The 16349-nt window shown below is 40.0% G+C and overlaps 3 protein-coding genes across 5 annotated transcripts in view; 2 read left to right on the top strand and 1 right to left on the bottom strand.

The window, feature by feature from the left end:
* LOC117729382 (E3 ubiquitin-protein ligase rnf213-alpha-like) overlaps positions 1-3315 on the top strand; it is a 33326-nt gene extending 30011 nt beyond the window's left edge. Inside the window, 4 exon segments of the mRNA XM_034530392.1 lie at positions 995-1192; positions 1848-1937; positions 2161-2339; positions 3024-3315. Coding sequence (XP_034386283.1) covers positions 995-1192; positions 1848-1937; positions 2161-2339; positions 3024-3180 — 624 coding nt within the window. The 3' untranslated portion in view covers positions 3181-3315.
* Positions 3316-4112: 797 nt separating this feature from the next.
* Positions 4113-9079, bottom strand: lsm4 (LSM4 homolog, U6 small nuclear RNA and mRNA degradation associated). Of its 2 annotated transcripts, XM_034530568.1 has the most exons (6): positions 8973-9079; positions 6749-6923; positions 6289-6330; positions 5650-5748; positions 5300-5507; positions 4113-5009 (listed from the first exon to the last, which is right to left on the bottom strand). In XM_034530568.1, the coding sequence occupies exons 2-6, from the start codon at positions 6848-6850 to the stop codon at positions 4888-4890; spliced, it is 573 nt and encodes a 190-aa protein (XP_034386459.1). In that variant the 5' UTR covers positions 6851-6923; positions 8973-9079; the 3' UTR covers positions 4113-4887. The 2 variants fall into 2 exon arrangements, with proteins under 2 accessions (XP_034386459.1, XP_034386460.1); XM_034530569.1 differs by lacking the exons at positions 6289-6330; positions 6749-6923; positions 8973-9079 and adding an exon at positions 6159-6282.
* LOC117729469 (pyroglutamyl-peptidase 1-like) lies at positions 8910-14132 on the top strand. 2 transcript variants are annotated; one of them, XM_034530567.1, is made up of 5 exons: positions 8910-9275; positions 10770-10822; positions 12350-12466; positions 12904-13136; positions 13875-14132. In XM_034530567.1, exons 1-5 carry the CDS (start codon positions 9242-9244, stop codon positions 13987-13989), a joined length of 552 nt encoding a protein of 183 aa, XP_034386458.1. In that variant the 5' UTR covers positions 8910-9241; the 3' UTR covers positions 13990-14132. The 2 variants fall into 2 exon arrangements, with proteins under 2 accessions (XP_034386458.1, XP_034386457.1); XM_034530566.1 differs by having other exon boundaries at positions 8913-9275; positions 13790-14132.
* The last annotated feature ends 2217 nt before the right edge of the window (positions 14133-16349 follow it).

Genomic DNA, 16349 nt, shown 5'->3' with positions numbered 1-16349 from the left:
TAAAGCATCAGTTACAATCAGGGTCAATCAAGGGGCTTCTGATCAATAATTGGGGGAATTCTGTTTTGAGGGGGGAACCCAGAGGAAGCAGAAGCATTGCTCTCCACACACTATAGAAACAAAACTGTTTGATTTCTTATTCAATGTTGCTATTACATTACATGTCATTTAGCTGACGCTTTTATCCAAAGCGACTTACAACCATATTACATTCATACACTGTAGACACAGCTACAGGGAACAACTCAGGGTGAAGTGTCTTGCTCAAGGACACATCAACTAGGGCGGGGATTGAACCGCAAACCCCCTGATTGAAAGACGGACCTACTAACCACTGACCCACAGTCACCCCCTATGTGTAGGGGCTCACACATGTTCAACATCTGCTGAGATTTGAGAAATGAGGGATCAGCCTTTAAACAAACAGAACAGAGCGGTCAAGAATGACAAACTACCACTGTGGTAGATATACTGTGGAGTTGAAGTGTTGATGGGAGGCGGCTGTGCAGACTGGACAGGTGAGGGCAATGAGCTGTAACCAGGAGGAAGCCGCAAGAGTGCCAGGAAGAAAGCAACGGACACATACACAACCGAAAGAGGGAGACACGGGTACACGCAAGGGAAACGGCAGTGTTCCTGAAATCTCACGTCCAAAACCCACAGATATTCAATTTACAATGGTAGAACCTTTAAGGGCAGGAAATCCTCTCATGTGACAAGCTGAAACCAGAGAATTGTTGTATCTGTATAAGGCTACAGTCTAACATGCCGGATGTTTATTTTTGACATCCATCCATCCATCCATGGATGGATGGATGGATGGATGGATGGTTATAATGAAATAATAGAAAAAACACTTGAATGCTATTATTTTATTCCATAGAAGGTAGTTCATAGATAGTTAAACATTCAGGTATTTTTTGCTATGAAACTTGACAGTGGTGATGTACATATTGTGGCTTGAGGCTTCATTCACACTTTGTTGTTCCTTCAGGACTTTCTGTCCTCCCTGACCCGGAACGCCTTGTCTAGAGAGCTGGACTGCTACAACGAGGTGTGCGAAGCCCTCAAGATCACGGAGCTGCTCCTGGGTTTCCTCTCAATGACTGGCGGTGATCCCATGATGTCGTTGGTCACTTACCTCCAGGACAACATGAGGATGGCCAATCACATCGATCGGGACATATTGCAGGTCAATGCATTTCTGACATCTTTGTCAGGAGTGATTGTTATGGTTTCCTAAAGCTGAAGGACAGTTATTTTATGTCAGTGTAAACTGGCCCCATCACTGACACTGTAAGCACATAAGGAAGGGATCTCTCATTGGCCAATATAAACAGGAGGACTGTTTAACCCGACTATTGTTTTAAGACAGAGATAAAACACTGTTTTTTGATCCGTCATAACTACGTTTGGGTCGTGAGTAAAATAATGAATAACCACCACTTCAGTTGCACACAACTGTTCTAAAAACAAAAGTTAATACATCACTTCACTCTTATACTTGCAGTGTATCACTCCATTAACCTAAACAATGACAACTACAGGCAATGTGCACCATGTTATGTGGTTCCTCATCTACACAAAAATAAGGACATTTTAAACTATAAAGAATGTATTAATTGCCATTATTAGGTTATATCAATCTTCCAAATATACATAAGTAAAATAAGTGTACCCTATAAAGCTTCACAAAAATTAATCTCATCATAATTATATCCTCAAAACTCAAAAAATAAAAATAATTAACTATAGGTGTAAATTAATTATAGTTTTTTGTAATCCCCATTGTTGCTGCTTTCAGTCTGCATGTAACAGACAATTTATTGTCGGTGTTGTCTCCTCAGGCTCTGGGCAGATGCAACCTCAGACACTGTGTTTCTCTGTGGCAACTCCTCTCCTCCCTCAAATCTGAAAACATGCTGCGTCTCAAGATGGTAGGTGTTGCTTTTGCAGAATTCTTGTGGCTGGTTAAATGTAAAACATGAGCGCTGAATCGAAAATCACTCAAAACAACTTTTCTAAGAAATATTTTCAGTTATTTATTAATTCATTCATTCTTTTGGTTCATTTCACTGTAAACTTCAAAACAACATTTCAACACTTCACTTACATTTTAACATACATATAAAATATCTCACTCCATTTTTCTATAAAAAGGAGCCCTTTGCTGGTTATCCCGCTGAGTACCTGATACCGCTGACAGAGGAGGAAAAGATTGAGCTGAAAGGCTTCGTGTCCCGGGGAAACGTGGACCAATGGCTGCTTGAGACGCACGAGTTCGTCCTGTTGAGTCTGGGTCGCCTCAGGCCCACCGACGACTACAACCCCTCCTGGAGGTAAACCTGTTAAAGAAAGTGTTTTCTTGTTGATGTAATTGTTTCCCCCAATAGTCCTAAAAAGAGATGTAGATTTATAAGTGTGGCTCTTTAAGTGTGCACACTTTGTGAAACGTCCATCCACCCATGGCACATTGCTAGGGATAACATCCTGTGAAATATGCATTAATACATTAAAAAAATAAGCCCCTCAAATGTGGTCATCACTTACTCATTAAAGTCAGATAAAGAATTAATGAAGATATTAGGCACTTATAGACTTCTAATAATCGTTTTAACTCGGAAAGGTGTTTTAATGATTCACATTATGTTTGTTTAGTTAATGTCAATAGACTTGGACTACATGGCTATAAACCTTTGAATTTGTTTGTAATATGTTTTATGTGGGTGGCTCCTGTCAATCACAACCAGTCAACAGTAAATGTACAGAAATGAAAAACATAAAAGAATGCAAGTACATTTTAAAACTACTATTGCACTGAGTGAATGCTCGACTGGATGGTCTGAAGGGGCGGATGGTTAAGGCGAGGGTGGCCGATTGGTCAAGGGATCCCTCCGGGCCATCTCCTCTAGCATCAGCCACGGTGCTGAACTTGAAAGTTGATATGTAATTGCTTTAATTTTCAGGTTTTAGCTTTCCTGAATGCATACATGGTTCTTATCATCCACACTTGTTTTTCTTAGTGTGAAAGAGACGGTGTGTGCCTACATGGACCGTAAAGAAGTGGAAGTGCCTTCTTGTGTGGAAGACAAGTTTCCTGAAAACCTTCTACTGTCCCAGATTGTGGAGACCTGGAAATGTGCTGTCACAGCAAAACAGGACTGGATGATGGAGGGATGAACTCGACCACTTCAGAGAGATTTTATTCAATCAGGTTAATTGCTGATAATACATTCTCATTTGAAGGATTACTGTCTGAGTCTTATTTGAAAAGAATGTCAGGGCCTACTCAGGAAAATGTTGTAAGACAAGCATATACTGTGCAACTGTTTTATATTATCAGTTTCAGAATTAAACAAACATCTCCGAGCTCTTTGACATTAAAATGTTTTTCGTGAAACAACTCATTTGCTTTCTTTTTAAATGTCAAATTTGTGTGTTACAAGGTTACCACAATCTGCTTACATAATGGCCAACAGCAAACACCCAGAGGTATCTAATTGTGTGTAAAACTGTGAAAAGCAAATAACCTTTCAAAATTGTAAATCTGAAAGTAGTAAATGTTTATTTTTCAATTGATTCTTACATTTGAAAATGATTACATTGTGTTATCAATCATTACATCAATATATATGTATAGGCTGAGACTAAAAGTATCTTTTGTTTTGAGAGTAAACATGTTTTTTTTGGGTCATATATTAAGGTCACAGAATTAAATGAATGCAACTTTTAATTCTAATGTAATATCTTAGTGTTTTTCAAAATTTTAAAGACAATGATGATAGCAAAATATATATATTAGCTTGGTCTTGGTCCCATTCAAGATATGAACTATTTTATGTGACAAACTGCAAATGTGGCAACATTTTGAACTTTTCCATGAGATTTTGAACTTTAGTCTATATTATACAGCCCATTGACAATGTAAACCAGTACTCATTTCAGTTCTATGGTCTTACTTAAAACCCCATAATTAGCTAATCCTGGCTTTAAATCAAGAATTTTAATCGTGATTTAAAAGCACTTATTAAAGGAAAGTGACGCAGAATCCAGATTGTTTTGACTAACAGAATAAACAGCAGACAAGAGCACGTCTAAATAAATACGACGACTTTAACAAAAGTTATTTTATTCTCATGTTCATAAATTACACCATCTTTTGTTGCAAAAATAAAATGAAACCCAACCAACAAAACCCATTGAACTTTTTCCTTTCAGATTTAAGAATGTGAGAATATTTTTTTCTGGAAATCCTAATGATCATAATGTGTCATCTTAGAAATGCTTTAACAAAAGTGTTCATTTTCAGGGACTGAAATCTCATCCCCATTAACTGCCAGTCTACTGGTCCACCTGTCATGATCAAACCATCCGGCACAGCAGACCAACTACAGAACGTCGCAAACACCACACAAATAAAGAGCTAAAGTTAAAAAAAATATTGATGCAAGATTTGGGGCTGGGCAAATGTCTTTACCTTGAAATATACACCAGAGGAGACAAGTTGACAAAAAAAATAAAAAATAAAAACCTCATTCCAGTGTACCAACTGTTTTTGGATAGTACAATGGGATTTATGACACAAAATGTTCTTGCAAAGTTGTAATAACACATTATCAAAGTATACTAAAGACGGAGTCTGTCAGATGTGGCTGATACACTGGCATGGGGCCATGCTAAAAAAAACCAAAAAAAATGTTAATACCAACTTACTGACGCTAAAAAACAAAATTTGGTGCAAAAGCACAGCTTCTCTTAACGTCTCCCGTTGTGATTTCTGCGATGGTCAGTCCAGACAATCACAGCGGAAGGAGAGTTAATTTTTATCTTTTAAGGAGAAATCGCTCTGAATAACAGGATGTATTCTTCAAGGTGTAATGTTGTCCGTCAGTGCTGGTTTTTCATTCCCTGCGGTTTGCCCGTTTTCTTATCCTGCGGCTGCAGCTGCAGCTGCTGCTGCTGGCCCCGACTGGGACCAGACATTCCTCTGCCACGGCCGCCAAACAGACCTACAGACAGAAATAGGAGAAACGTCAGTTAATTTTGCTGCGTGAGAATTATAGTTCCACCAATTCAGTAAATAAGAAAGTGGCTCTCCAAAAACAAACAATTATTCTTGAGCTCTCTTACAACTGTTTTGAACAAAACTCTTGATGCTCCTGAGAGTGTGGACTTTATAATAGCAGAGAAATTGGGAAACAACCAAAAACAGTCATGCCAATACTTATATTAAGACAGTAGGCACAATCAAACGCATCTGCAGCAGCCTGTCTGATGAGCAGGGAGTGTTTTCATTCACCTCGGCCAGCTCCTCCTCCTCCCTGTCCTCCCTGTCCTCCTCCTCTTCCTTTTCCCTGCTGTTTGTTCTGCTGGGGGCCTCCACGTCCCCGTCCCTTAGACACCACCTCCTCCTTCACCATGTCAATGATTTCATCGGGGATTCGCAGGTACTTGATGGTGCTTCCTCTGATGTAGCACTCGGGCATCCTCCAGAACTTATCTCCATCCTGTTAAGGTGGAGTACAATCATAATGTTATATATTTTTCTATCTTAGACCACAGAGATGTCTACTTTTCCTTCCCTACAGAAAGAAGCACTGTGCGTAGTTTCAGTTACAGCACAGACATGAGTCTAGAGCGCAGCTTTACCCTTGAGGTGCAAATGACTTCTCTCAGGTTGATGTTCATCCAGTTGTCACAGCTAACCAGGTGACCATTGTACGTCTCTCCGTTCTTCAGCTCCACCAGCTGAGGAGAAAGGACACAAAGAAACAGCCGGCTGCTTTAGAGTCTTCACGACACAATACAGGACGGATGGTAGGAACTAAAAAACAAGACTTCAATTATGGGCTACACAGATTGCAACGACAAGCAAAAAACAAACACATTGCACTTCAGCCCATTACATTTGAAAGACTGATTTATGTAGTGGACCTACACAAAATACAAAAGTTCAATAACTGAAAAGTTGTGCATTTGTTTCACCTTCTTTGCTAAAAATACCATAAATAATATCAGGTGCAACCAATTACTTTAGAAGTGCAGGGACAACATTCAGGGTGGGGTTATACATTTAAAAGAAATGTAAATGTTTTTTAAATCAGTGCACGAATAAATCCATTGTTACAAAATGGAAATAATATGGCACCACGACACACCTGCCAAGAGAGGACCAATACTAAGACCAAACATAACCCCGAAGGAGCTGGAAAGCTCCACAGCAGAGAGAAGTAAACATGTCCAGCTGCTGCTCCATCAACAGTGAGCATCAGCTCAGCGTCTCCTCACCATAGGATGGTTTTGGGCCGTTTTCAGCAGAGATAGTGGAAGCTGCAAAATGACAGAAAAAAAACAGGTCAACCGTATGAACTTACCTGCCATGAACAGTCTGTAGTTACCCGAGTAAACGTGACTTTCCTCTTCATACATAACTACTCTCAGTTACAACACATCGTTCACCCCGCTGTGCTTTTAGAGAAAGAGCAGCTGTTATGTGCAGCTTCTAATGGTATGTTTTGAAATGTAGTCAAATCCAGGACGCGTTTATCCTGCAGTTTGTAACGTTATTCACAGCGTCAAGCTAACGTGAGATAACGTTAGCTTCTTTAAATTTAGCCAGCACACCGAGCATTAAGCTAACGTTACCTCGCCTCGCGCCAAGGTGCTGTTAACGCGATTAGATGGCACGTGCTGCTAGAAAAATAACAGCTATCGTCGTTTCATCTGAACACCGCAGTTAAATACTTACCATTGTCAAAGTAACTATTTCGGTGTGTCTCGCGTGCTGTCTTGGCCCCTCACTGACACGATTTAGGATTTTAGCTGGTACTCTTCTTCGTCTTCTGCTCATGAGCTTCCGGCTGCGCGATGAGTAATCACGGCTGTGATATGAGATGCTGCCCTCCACAGGCAGGAAGCAGGCACTGCGAAATATTGGCTTATATTCAGACTTTCCGTTTATTGTTATTATTATTATTATCCTGAAATCACTTAATTGTGTGTTCTAGAAATCAGCACTGGTTCCCCCCAAGGCTGCGTTCTTTCCCCTCTGCTCTTCTCCCTGTACAGATCGACCATCTGGTGACCTGCTGCAGCCAACACAACCTGGAGTTCAACGCTCTAAAGACAGTGGAGATGGTTGTGGGTTTCCAGAAGAACGCAGCCCCACCGCCCCCATCACCCTTTGTGACTCCCCCTTCAACACTGTGGAGTCCTTCTGCTTCCTGGACTCCACCCTAACCCAGGACCTCAAGTGGGAGCCGAACATCAGCTCCATCACCAAGAAGGCTCAGGATGTTCTTCCTGAGGCAGCTGAAGAAGTTAAACCTGCCAAAGACTATGATGGTGCACTTCTACTCTGCCATGGTTGAGTCCATCCTCTGCTCCTCCATCAGCGTCTGGTATGCTGCAGCCACTGGCGAGAACCAGGGCAGACTGCAGCCAATCATCTGCTTTGCTGAGAGGATGATTGGCTGCAATCTGCCTTCCCTCCATGACTTGTTCACTTCAAGGACCCTGAAGCAGGCAAGTAAGATTGTAGCCGTCAGCTCTCACCCTGGACACAAACAGTTAGAGTCCCTTCCCTCTGCAGGAGGCTGCGGTCCATCAGGACCAAGACCTCACCCCACAGGAACAGTTTCTTTCCAGCTGCAGTCGGTTCATCAACGAAGCCTAGGACCACCATTGAGTCTGACTCTCAAATCCCAGGACAACTTCAAACATCCTTGCACATCTTTTCTTCTCTTATTGAAGTACACTTGCCACTTTTATTTTATAACATACTCTTGTTCTTGCTATTATCTGTTTATTTGCCTTATTTATCTATTATTGCATGTTTATTGTTTTTATTATATTTTTATTCTGTCTATTGTTATGCACCTTTCATGTTCAACGTACGATTCTGATTCGGGATATTATTACCCAATACTAATTTTGAGTAGGACTTGTATGAAGTGATTCAGGAAAATATTTGAAAATGTTCTGACAAATTAAAAAAACATAGGTAAAGCCTGGAAAAGTGTTACAACGTATGTTGTGAAGCTAAATCTGAATTGTCAATATGTCTGTTGTTGTGTTTCTGTCATTTTCTTTTTTTTAATGTATTAAATGTATTTCCGTGGCATCTGCAGAAGGCCAGCTGACATTGACAAGTGGTTATGCCTAAATGTTAGCTTAGAAAAAAAATACAAGTCGGATAATATCTCCACTTGTCCTCGTCTTATATGTGTGTCAGTATAGGTGCCACCATGCTGCCAGTGCCAATAGTTGTCATAGGAGTGCCACTAGGTGTCAGATGATTGCCACTAGTCAGAGGAGTGTGCCCCCTGGGCCCCCTCCTTCACCTTTCTTCAGTAATTGAAATCACAACTTTCACTGACATTTTATCAAACCATTTGTTTTTATTGATGTGACTGTGGTTAAAAAAATATCTTCTTAATTTCTTGGGTTTCATTCTGCACTCCTGTGACAACTATTGACAATGACAGCTCGTTGCACCTTCTGATGCCTACATATAAGGAGAGCACAAGTGGAGATATTATTCGACTTGTATTTAAAAACGTTTTGATAAATAGTTTTAAATTATGATAAAAAGGATGATTTATTTTCATTATTTTAGCCGATTGTTGTAAATTACTATAAAAGTAATTATTTTTAAAGAGAATATTTTGTTTCAAAACCAGCGAAATAATACATAAATAAAATGAATGAGAAACAAAACAGTACAACGAGGTTGCTCGAACGATGTATATAGAAAACGGGGGCTCAGTTGACTCAACTAAAATCATAAATATGATTTACGGCAGCTGACCTGTCGTAAATCAACAACAATGGGTGTTCCCAGGAAATGTGGCTCCTCCCACTCAGCGCGGCATCTTCTTGTTGTTTTAATTATTTATACAACAAATGTACAATTTCATAAAGTGCCAATAAGAAACGGTCAAATACATTTATATATATTTAATCTAACTTGCCAGGGGTGCCGAACGAGTTTCGTATCGCTGTCCTGACTCCTGCCACAGACTCGCACTTTAATCGCACTCGCTCTTCTCTCCACGTTAGCGTGCCTTTGCTAACGTGATTACGTCACGTCTCACGCAACCTGCAGCAAGCGGGTCTGGTGGTTGTGTTTGTGTCTGGCAAACGGAGCCTTCAGCGGTGGAGGGTACTGGTTCCCCTTACGGTGCTGGCTCAAAAATAAAGACCGGAAAAGGGCGACGGATCCTGCGCAACCGGACGGGAGATGGACAACAGTAAACGGACTGTGGTCGTTACAGGTTTGTCTGCTCTTTCCAGCCGTTGTTGTCGTCTCTGTCGGCAAACTGAACATTTGGGCGAAGTGGAGGAAAAGTTGTGCTGCTAATGTTAATGGCGCCAGGCTCCGACTGCTTCACTCCGATGAATTTGCACACAGTTGAAACGTGTTGCTCACAGTTGTAATAATAACGTAATATCAGTGGTATTTTTCTATATTCGTATTTGAAGCGCTGCTGACAACCTCGGAGAAATTGTTTTATTGTTGTTTACGGTTTTTCTTCAAAGGCCACAACAAACAAAATAAGCCAGACATGTTCCGCTAAGCATGAATAAATATACAACAACATCATTCAGTCGACATTTACATGTTGGTAGAATCTCCACAGATCTTACAACCGTGTTACTTGTGAAACACGTTAATAATATAAATGTGTCCGCCATTCATAGAGACGATAGTAAAAGCAAAGTTCTCTCAAACAATAGTTTATGGTTAATACCATCACGATATCAGTTACAACTATCACGTTGATATTTGTTCCATACATAATCATCGACAGAAAGCAACCATCAATGAGCATCTTAGAGTATCTTAGGGAGGTGTTTTTTTGTGATAGTGTTTTCCATTTTCAGCGTTTCTGACAAAGAAAGAGGGTCTATGTGTTCCTCCTGCATGGCTTTGTGTTATGAGTTTCACAACAGTTGGACTTTTCCTCAACATCAGGCCTCGCCCCAGACATGATGCCATTGCATAGCTGGACAAAGTAGTTCAAAGTAAATTACATAATAACCAATGATTCTAATCGCACACACTACAGTCTTGAACACTGAATCTGTGCACGATAACAGAAGCGGTGACTTTTCAGACACAAAGGGGTGCAGAAGCTTGCAGTGCGAGCTGATAGGAGATGTGTAGATTGCCTGGGAACAGCGCCTTCACAATGGCAGGCCGGCTGGCAGCTGCCGGCCCCTCACTCTGCTCCTTTTCAGCAGCCTGTCAGACAGACTGATCCCCCTCCACCCAACCCCCAGGGACCCACTGACCCTGGGAAGAGTGGTGGTAGGGGATCAGGTATAGATCCCTACATAAACAAGCCTGAGTGAATATCCGTGGGCTGCTGCTGCTGTGATTTTATAGGTTATATAGAGTGACGCATGGAGGGACTTTTAGTGATAGTGGTTGATTTTAATTTGGCAATTCAAGGAAAGCAGGATGCTGCAATACTGTAGACATTTAAATTTGTTTGTTTTCTGAAAATCTAATATTTTGGAATGTCCATGTCTGTTATCTGTTTCCCCAGAATTAAATATATTTACATTTTTTTACTCGTAGATGTGTCTAAAGGATCCCACCAAAAATATAAATGCACTGTTCATGTAGAAAGAACAAACTCATTCATTTCTGTTTGTGAAAATGCATATTTATGTCATCATGTGTAAAAGCCAAACCGACTCCATAGTCGTTCACATAATGTAAATGCAGTGAAATGCAATCAAAATAATGCATGTGTTTGCAGGTTTTGGGCCATTTGGTGAGCACAGAGTCAACGCCAGCTGGGTAGCAGTACAGGTGGGTTTTACCCCTCTATTGCTATAGGATCTTCAATTTAAACCAGACTGTTTACAACTTACAGGTTGTATGCAAGTGTGACTTTTTTTCTAATTTAATTTCTCATGTTGAGCCTGTTTTTGTAGCTTTTACGTGATGCTCTTATAGTTAGTTGGACACTCTCTGTGTCCTGCTAAGGAAACGGCCTGTGGGGGATGACGCTGGTTGTCAGGGTGTCTAGACAGACTTGATAAGGATATTAAAAGGCAAACAAAAGGCCGCTTTGTGCCGGGGTCACAGACGTGGTCAAATAAGCCTCTTTTCAAATCAAGTGGGGGTCAGTGTCCGGGGGCCACTTGTCCTGCAGGGAACTGGGGGAGGAGTCTGTCCACTGCCTGTGAATTTGACAATTGATCTTACTAATAATATGTACAATTGCATCTTTTATGTCTTGCTTTTCTCATACAGTTTATGAAGACGGTTGAGTTTTGGATTTAAATATTTTTGGTTTTCTTACTAATATTTTTAAAGTGTCAAATAATGTTATTTGGAAAGGACAACCAAAACCGACACCTGTCCTCTAAGAAAAAGCACAAAAAAAGGACTGACATCTACATGCTTAAAGTTTCACAGAAACATTTGGCCATGGATCATTAGCATTGGTTCTGAATAGTTTTTATTTTTTCTACTTTTGTGCATAGCAAAAAACATTACTGCATAACCCAATAACTATTTATCTAAAATAGAAATGTGTAATGAAAATAATATGTGAAATATATATTTTTTAAATGAAATTACAGTATAAAAACAAAGAAAATCCAATGTTTTGCATCAATATAACGGGTTAAGTTTAAAGTGGAGACTTGACGTTAATGCAACATGTCCAAGAGGCTGGATAAGAGTCCGTGTCTGTGAGGGCCTTGTTGAAAAGGCCAGCAGCAGTCGGGGGGAAAAATGCGTACATTCTCAAAGTGTGATTTGAAAGTATTGATTTAAACTGAAGATAATACATATTTTGCTATCGACTCTTAAGCTGACAACAGGCAAATCTTTGGACATATTTTCTGTGAGCAGTGATGAAGGAATAGGCAAAGAGCAATGAGTAGTGTTAAATGATTACACAGTTGGAGAAGTGAAAAAGGATTAATAAATAAAAGGATAACATTTTGTTCATCAAGTTTCTCTACTTCACTTTGATAACTTGTGTGTTCTCTACACTTAAAGGTCCACCTTCTAGCGTGACTTAATGTCACCTTCACCACTGTAACATTTTTGGGATGCAAAAAAGTATTCATAATAATAATAATGTATAATTTATTGATCCCCATGAGTAAATTATTCTCTGCATTTGACCCATCAGTTATTTAGGAGCAGTGGGCTGCAGTGAAGCGCCCGGGGAGCAACTGGGGGTTCAGTGTCTTGCTCAAGGACACTTCGAAATCTTTGGGGAGAGTGTTGGTCGAACCGGGTACCTTGTGGTTACGGGACGACCACTCTCCCCATAAGCTACAGCCACCCTTAATTTTATGTTTTTGTTTGTCTTGACAGGAACTGAAGAAGCTTGGACTGGGTGGTGAGGTGGACTTGCATGTATCCGAGGTTCCTGTGGAGTACCAGACAGTCCAGAGTTTGGTTCCTACATTATTGAAGAAGTATCATCCATTGGTAAGAAGAAAACGTGGTGTGACCTCTCTTTATTCCACATTTACAGGTATAATACAGGAACTCTTGTCTGCCTCAGTTCCAGGTTCGGTCTGATTTTATTATCTAGTGTAAAGGGAAATTTATAATTGTATTAAAAGTTATAATTTAATCTGCTAGGCCTTCACAACAATAAGATGATAACAAATGTTTTCAACACATGCTGCGTTAACTTAAATCACAAACAATTTTCTAGTTATGCGTGTGGCTTTGACGCTAGCTTGTTAAAAATGTGAACATTGATATTTAAAGCTGTGTTTTGTGTCAAATAAAAGAGTTTTTCTGCTCTTTTTTTAGACACTTGAGGTTCGAGTCAGAGAGAGCTGCCACAGATGTGTTTTGGGACAGTAATAATTATATTAATTCTGACCTGTGTTTTTATTGTTTCCTTTGTTTTCCAGTTGGTAGTTCATGTTGGAGTCTCAGGTATGGCCACCACCGTCACATTGGAGAAGTGTGGCAGAAACCATGGCTACAAGGGCCTCGACAACAGCAGCTTCTGTCCTGATTCACAGTGTTGCATTGTGGGAGGCCCGGACTGTATCAACTCAGTTATTGACATGGAATCAGTCTGTAAGAGAGTGACCGCCTCGGGACTGGGAGTAGCTGTGTCCGTGTCCAAAGATGCTGGAAGGTCATTATTAACTTACTTTTTTTTTTTTTTTCTTTTAACTTATGCTGCCTTCAAGAGAACTCGGAACTCAGAGATTTCAACCTAGTAAAAAAAAAAAGGACAGTGAAACGCCACTCAAAGTCAAAGTTTCCACTTGTAACCTCAGGTCAAAAACATCTTCAGAAAGAAGTAGTAGTATGACGTCACACAACAATGGAAGTGCACATTGTAAATAGTAAACCATCAACCAAAAGGCAACGTAGCGTAATTAAAGTAATGCATTTAGTAAACCTACTCTGCTTGTAAACTGATGTAAAAATAGTATGCCACTTTGCTAGCTGGTTACGGTAAAAAATCTCTAAAAAGTTATCTTCTCTGCACAAAAGTTATTCGGGAAAACATAAAAACGCCCCAAAGGTGGAGGCTGCAGCTGAGAGTTAAATTGTATTTACACTTTCAAAGACACATCAGTTTGTGATGGTCAGCCATGTTTTTATTTATTTGAGTTTGGCGTTGTGCACCTTGAACGCTTGGAGGTTTCTAGTTCATCACTGATTTACTGACGTATCTGGATACTGATATATGGCCTTAGCGTGCGTTCATGTGTACAACTAATCTATGTTGTAGGTATGCAACATTGCACTCCTTTGATGATGTGCTTTCCTCCCTAACAGGTATTTATGTGATTTCACCTACTACACGTCTCTGTACCTGAGCCGTGGTCGCTCTGCCTTTGTTCATGTGCCTCCTCTTGGAAAGCCTTATAGTGGGGAAGACCTGGGCCGTGCGCTGCAGGCCATCATCCAAAAGATGCTGGAGCTTCTGGACCAGGCTGAAGAGAAAATCCACTGCCAGCAGCACTTCCACTAAGTGACCTCCGGACGCCAACCAGCCTCTCCAGCCCTCAACACACAAGAGAAATTGCACTTAACCACAAGTAGCTAAACTTTCTTTCTTATTTTATTGTTGTCCACACTTAGACAACAATAAAATGAAAACTACAACATGAAAACTTCATCGTATCACATGTTTCAAGCGTTTGTTTCTCTTTTTATTTTAGGTTTTTGCTTCGTGTTTTTCTATTCCTGACTCAGTTATGTTTTAAAGTCTCCCGATGGCGAGAAGATAAAATGGGAGTCTCAAGCCTAACTGTGCTGTTTCACACTTGATGTTGAATTGTTTCTTTTTCTTTATAAGAAGTTGTAATGTTGCCTTCTTTTACAAAGGTTATTTAAATCTGGGAACGGGTTGGTTCCAGCTCATATTTCCCCCCAATTTTGTTGGCCCAATTCTGACAACAACAAACTCCACGCACTGAGATCTGGCCCCAAGGCTGTGCAATGTTATTTTACAGGTTTATCAGAATTGTATTATGTATGGCTGCACAGTTATTTGAGAAGATACACTTTCTGTTGTTCCCTTCATTAAATCAGATATATCTGCTTAATTTTACCTGAGGATTTGATTTGGTGAAGTTGGACAGTCAGAGTTGGGCCTGAAATTTTATTTCTGTAGCGCTTTCTTCATTTTGTTTTAAAATGTTTACTTAATCTGGAATATAGGCAGCAGTTGCAGCCACATGAAGGCTTGCATTCAGTATTTTAATTGTATTCTTTAGTCGCTTTAACTTGTAGCTTTTCAGACACACCCATACATACATACATACACCCATTTGTATCTTTTTTGCCCCACAAAAATGATAATAATACATGTGAGGTATCCTTCTTTGTGGGTGAGTTTTGGTTTGTTCTGACCTCTTAAACGAACTGCAGCAGATTCAAACATTGTGTTTGTGATGGTTCTTCTCCCAGGTGTAAATGTTCTGTTTTAAGGCGTTTTTATTGGACGGTCCTTGGTTTCACTGTTGGTCCAGTGTTCCCCCGGCTGCTGAGTCGTCACGACAGCCCATGTCCTCCAACACAGCTTCAGCATCCCGTGTTTCCCCAGAAAAACTAGTTGTCTGTTGTAAACTGTCTTAGCTAGTTTTAGGTAACTAACACTGGTCTCATAGCCTTTCTTTAAATTTGTATTCAAATGTTTCATCAGTTATGCAAGTTGCCAGTTAGTTTAAGCAAATTTGTATTATTTTTAGCAGTATGTGTCATTTGAATTGCTATTCAGTACCATGGTGTGTACCACAAAGTAGCACCATGCAGCACTGACCTGAACAAAACTGAACTGCTTCTCAGACCTACATTTTCTATCTTTTGTGATTCAACTTAAATCTGAGTTGAGTGTTTTAGACCTGTTGAAATGTCCGGCAGGTTTTAGTTCTGAGTTTGCAGGTGCTGATATCTTACCGTGTGGCTTTGTGAGTGCAGAGAAATGAAAGGGATGCAGAGGAGCTGCCCCTAAAATATCTACTCACAAAAGTGAAAGCCTCAACTTTACGTATGAGGTGTCCTCTGACCCTGTGCCTTGATGTTTATGTGTTTATGAAAAGGCCTTAAAAATACTCAGCGGGTCAGTTCAAAGATATATTACTGATGCGGTCCAGTCAGATGTGTGGCTACCTCAAAAATACTTTTTTCTTTTTATCTCTGTTTGTGCTCTGTTGTACAATAATGCTATGGCTCTGTGATTTATTGTGAGTTTCTCTGTTTAGGGAGAATCCTCGAAAGGTGTCTTTTTCTGCTTCTGACATTTACAAAGTAGTTACAATAAGTACCCTTGGCTTTTAAAAGGAAATGCTTTGTAATAAAAAGAATTAAAGGATTACAAATAACATGTTTGTGTTTATTATAACTTGTTGTTCCACTCCTAAGTTAAACTTATTTAAAAAAATTAAGTTAGTAGAGTTGGCACAAAAGGCCTTTCAATTGATCACAGATGTTTTTTTGAGGCACCATTGTGTCAATAATTGTCCGGCCATATGCAGTCGTAGATGTAACGTATTGCCTATTTATCAATACTGTGCTGTTTTAGCACTTAGTCTGCAAAAATGAACATACCGTAAGTTAACTGTTCCGGTGTGAGATAAATTAATAAAGGTTATATGTAGCACATCACAGGGGCTATAACAAACGCTTGTTTACACAGTATTCAATGCTTTCTTTCCATTTCCAACCAGAAGTTAGATATTTTGGTATCAATGCCATTGTAAATTAATGTTTACATACTTTGACAGAGGTCCAGTGTAATAATTGTTTGATTCAGCCTTGTGGTGAATACATACAGAACACATGTTTAAATTCCGACACATATGGGCCTAGCAAAAGCAATAGGGTTTTTCCC

This window comes from Cyclopterus lumpus, chromosome 4 (assembly GCF_009769545.1).
Source record: "Cyclopterus lumpus isolate fCycLum1 chromosome 4, fCycLum1.pri, whole genome shotgun sequence".
Classification (NCBI taxonomy): domain Eukaryota; kingdom Metazoa; phylum Chordata; class Actinopteri; order Perciformes; family Cyclopteridae; genus Cyclopterus; species Cyclopterus lumpus.
Note: the sequence above shows the minus strand (reverse complement) of the source record. Positions and strands in the feature narration are given on the sequence as shown.